Here is a 3,520-nt window from a genome sequence, read left to right as displayed (position 1 = left end):
CACAAACCCTGCTGTAAAAAAAAGAAGAAGCAAAAGTGCATTTAAATAACATAGGGTTCTTAGTAATACTGTTTTTGATCAAAAATAGTGTAAAAGCCATCCCACTACACACGGTGACCCCATTCGGGATAGTCCTACTCTGTCTAAAATATAAACCTTACCATGTGTCAAAGTTGACCTCAGTGCTATATGTATTCCATGCTCAGTTTTTGTGTTTCTTCCTTTGTGACTTTGTATTCTATACAAGCCAATGTGTGGCCTCCCTTCCTTGAGCTGGAAATCACATTTAATAGCTTCCCTGGGTCGGTGCTCACAGTTCTGGACCCAGTCCGTTATCTGCCCTTATTCAAAGACTGAGGTCAACTTTGACACATGGTAAGATTTTAAATATTCTTATGCATTCAAACTAAGATTGGCCTCACATCTGCTAACCATTATAATTTTCCTTAATTACCTGTATCCAGAGGAGTGGGTCAGCTGCATAAGAGTCATGTATAGGTAACTTGTTAGATAGCAAACTCTTGGTTAATTATGAGATTTCTTATAGATTTGCAATCATTTCTATAACAATGCATGCTGGCCCGTGGGCATGTATAGATAACTTTATAACTTTGGATCAATATTCAAGATAAATGTGATGGAAGCTCGGGGTATTAGGACAGTTAATATATGACTTGGGGTAATCGTGGCTTTTCTTTTTTTTTTTGAAGAATGGATTTTTGCACCCACCATCCAAGAAGTGTGACTATCTGCAATCAATCACTAGCTAAGTCATGCTATCACTCCAGCCTGTGATTGACAAAGTTGTTTTTGCCTCTATGTCAAGAGTGACCAAGAACCAAAGAGGCAACCGGGAAAGCATCAAAACAAGGAAGGCATTGGATCAACAAGTCATCACTTCCTTTTTTGACGATATTCTGACCATGTAAAATATTATTTCAAAGTGGACAACTCCTTTAAATGCTTAACTTTAGGTAATTTGATTCCAACCTACTTCTAATTTAAAAATATCTGCCACTTCTCAAAGGAATCAATCTTAGAAGCAAACTTGGTCATGCAACTTGTATATGGCGCCTATGAAGTCCTTGTTCCTCATACTGTAAATAAACGGGTTCAACATTGGAGTCACTGCGGTGTAGAGAAGAGAAATAATCTTATCCATAGTATGATAGTGTGTGGAGTGTGGTCTAACATACATGATCATAATGGTCTCATAGTAGAGAGTTACGACAAGGAGGTGGGAGGCGCATGTGGAGAACACCTTGTACCTTCCTTTTATAGAATGTATTTTCAAGATTGTGGTCACTATATGGACATATGAAATCACAGTCAGAAAGAAAGAAGACATAACAATGATGGCGGCCGAAATATATATTATCATCTCGTTGAGTCGGGTGTCTACACAAGACATTAAGAGAAATGGAGGTATCTCACAGAAGAAATGATTGACATGGGTGGATCCACAGAATGGAAGGTTCAAGGTAGGAAGCACAAGTATGAAGGAGTTCATGAAGCCAACAGTCCATGAAATTGCAACTAAATAAATACAAAACCTAATATTCATAATGGATTTATAATGCAATGGTCTACAAATGGCCACAAATCTGTCGTAAGCCATGACAGCAAGTAAAAGGCTCTCTGCTGCTCCTAGGACCATATGGATGTACATCTGGATGGCACATTGGAGAAAGGAGATACTTTTGTCTGTAGATAGGGTGTTTATGAGTATCTTTGGAACTATGGTGCATGAAAAACTAATGTCGATAATAGAGAGGTTACTGAGGAAGAAGTACATAGGAGTGTGTAACTTTGGGACCATCGTCACCACAAAAATCAGTAGAATGTTTCCAGATAATGTAACCAGATACATCACTATAAGGGCAAAAACACAAACAACCTGGAGATGAGGGACATCAGACAAGCCAAGTAGAATGAAGCGGATTGAAGAAGTTTGGTTTATGTGTTCCATAAATAAATTGGGTTGTCCAATTTGGATTAACACATTTTATTAGTAAGGTCACACGAAAATAAGATGATTACAGATTGTTCTACTGTTTGGAGCTCAAGCAATTAGCTGACATATGTGGGACAATTCAAAATCTAGTATTCTTCAGCTTGACCACAGGAGAAATCAAATCTTGCTTTGGGGATCTTTGTAATCAATAAGCAATCCATGTTGTGTCCTCCATAGAGCAAAATGAATCTTGTAGCCACTTTGTGCTGAGAGATGATGATCCCAAACCAGTGAACCACTCTAGAATGTCCTAAAAATAGATTTTATGATGGGCTTCCTGTACTAGAAAACTTTTTTAAACTCAATACTTAACATAAATTTAAAGACAACCCTAAACAATGGTTTAAACTTTGCACCTTTTTGTCAACTACTACTTCCTATAACTTTGCGAGGTCCATACACCAGTATACAATTTATTATAGACAGACTTTATTTGAGTTAAAAAGTTGGGTAACTTTGAAAATCACAATTTTCTATTGTTCAACAATACAATTGTGATTATTGAAATATCTTTGTTTTATTATGGTGTAAGAACATTGTGATATGTGAGAGTTTATGTTTTTCAAAAGAAAAAAATAAAAAAATTATAGAAATAAAAATACATCATACACTTAGTCACAGTTAGCACTCTTGACTTTCCTGGAGTTTGCATCGGTCAATCTATTTTTCCTCTTTAGATTTTTTGCTCTAAATGATTTCTTAGAAAATGGAAAGGTAATCTAAATGATTTACTGTCAGATCAACCACAGATCATAAAATACCAGGACTGTGTTGAGCTTACTACTAGTGATGAGCGAGCATACTCGCAAGTACTCGGTACTCGCCCGAGCATCTCAGTACTTGAGATGCTCTGAGCTCGCCGAGTACTTGCAAGATGCTCTGGCTGATGCTCGGATCCCCTCCCTGCATGTTTGGCGCTCTTTACAGAGCCAATCAACATGCAGGTTCTATTATCCTGAATCCACCTTGTGTGAATTCATTGATTAGTAGAAATTTGGAAATGGAAATAAAAAACCTTGCCGCTCCCCTGTTCAATGAACTCAACTTTTCCGTCTGCTTCTCTGCACAGTTACATCCTGTCACTTCTTTCCTTCTGTAATGTGCACAATGAGCACTTCATGTGTCTTCACTCTATGCCTGGGCTTTGGGTGCTGAGTAGACCTCTAAGAGGCCAAAGGAAACTATGCAGAGGAACTGACCTGGTGCTGCAGCTTTAGGACAGGTGAATGGCGAAGTCAGAATTATTATTTTTTTCACCCTACGTTTGTTATGCTTTGGATAGAATTTTTTGGCCAAACTCAAGTGAACTTCCAAATTAGAATTTTGTTAGATTTGCTCATCACTTGTAATTAAATAATATGTCAATGCCAAAACCAACAACTCAAGTGAACTTATAAATTAGAATTTTGGTAGATTTGCTCATCACTAGTAATTAAATAATATGTCAATGCCAAAACCAACCCAGTGGAGCCTCATTGGGAAATTTTGGTCAAATTTAAGAATAAA

The 3,520-nt window shown here is 37.3% G+C and overlaps 1 protein-coding gene across 1 annotated transcript; it reads right to left on the bottom strand.

Moving 5' to 3' along the window:
• Positions 1 to 1,036: 1,036 nt before the first annotated feature.
• LOC141155428 (olfactory receptor 2G3-like) lies at positions 1,037 to 1,969 on the bottom strand. Its single transcript, XM_073642293.1, has one exon. It carries the CDS (start codon positions 1,967 to 1,969, stop codon positions 1,037 to 1,039), a length of 933 nt encoding a protein of 310 aa, XP_073498394.1.
• Between the last annotated feature and the right edge of the window lie 1,551 nt (positions 1,970 to 3,520).

Source organism: Phyllobates terribilis, unplaced genomic scaffold (assembly GCF_046119375.1).
Source record: "Phyllobates terribilis strain yellow unplaced genomic scaffold, ASM4611937v1 Scaffold_7__3_contigs__length_470593459, whole genome shotgun sequence".
NCBI lineage: Eukaryota > Metazoa > Chordata > Amphibia > Anura > Dendrobatidae > Phyllobates > Phyllobates terribilis.
The sequence above is the reverse complement of the archived record's forward strand: the minus strand, read 5'-3'. Positions and strand labels throughout refer to the sequence as shown.

Coding starts and splice junctions, on each gene's coding strand:
- LOC141155428 (XM_073642293.1), bottom strand. CDS start 1,969: ATGGAACACATAAACCAAACTTCTTCAATCCGCTTCATTCTACTTGGC.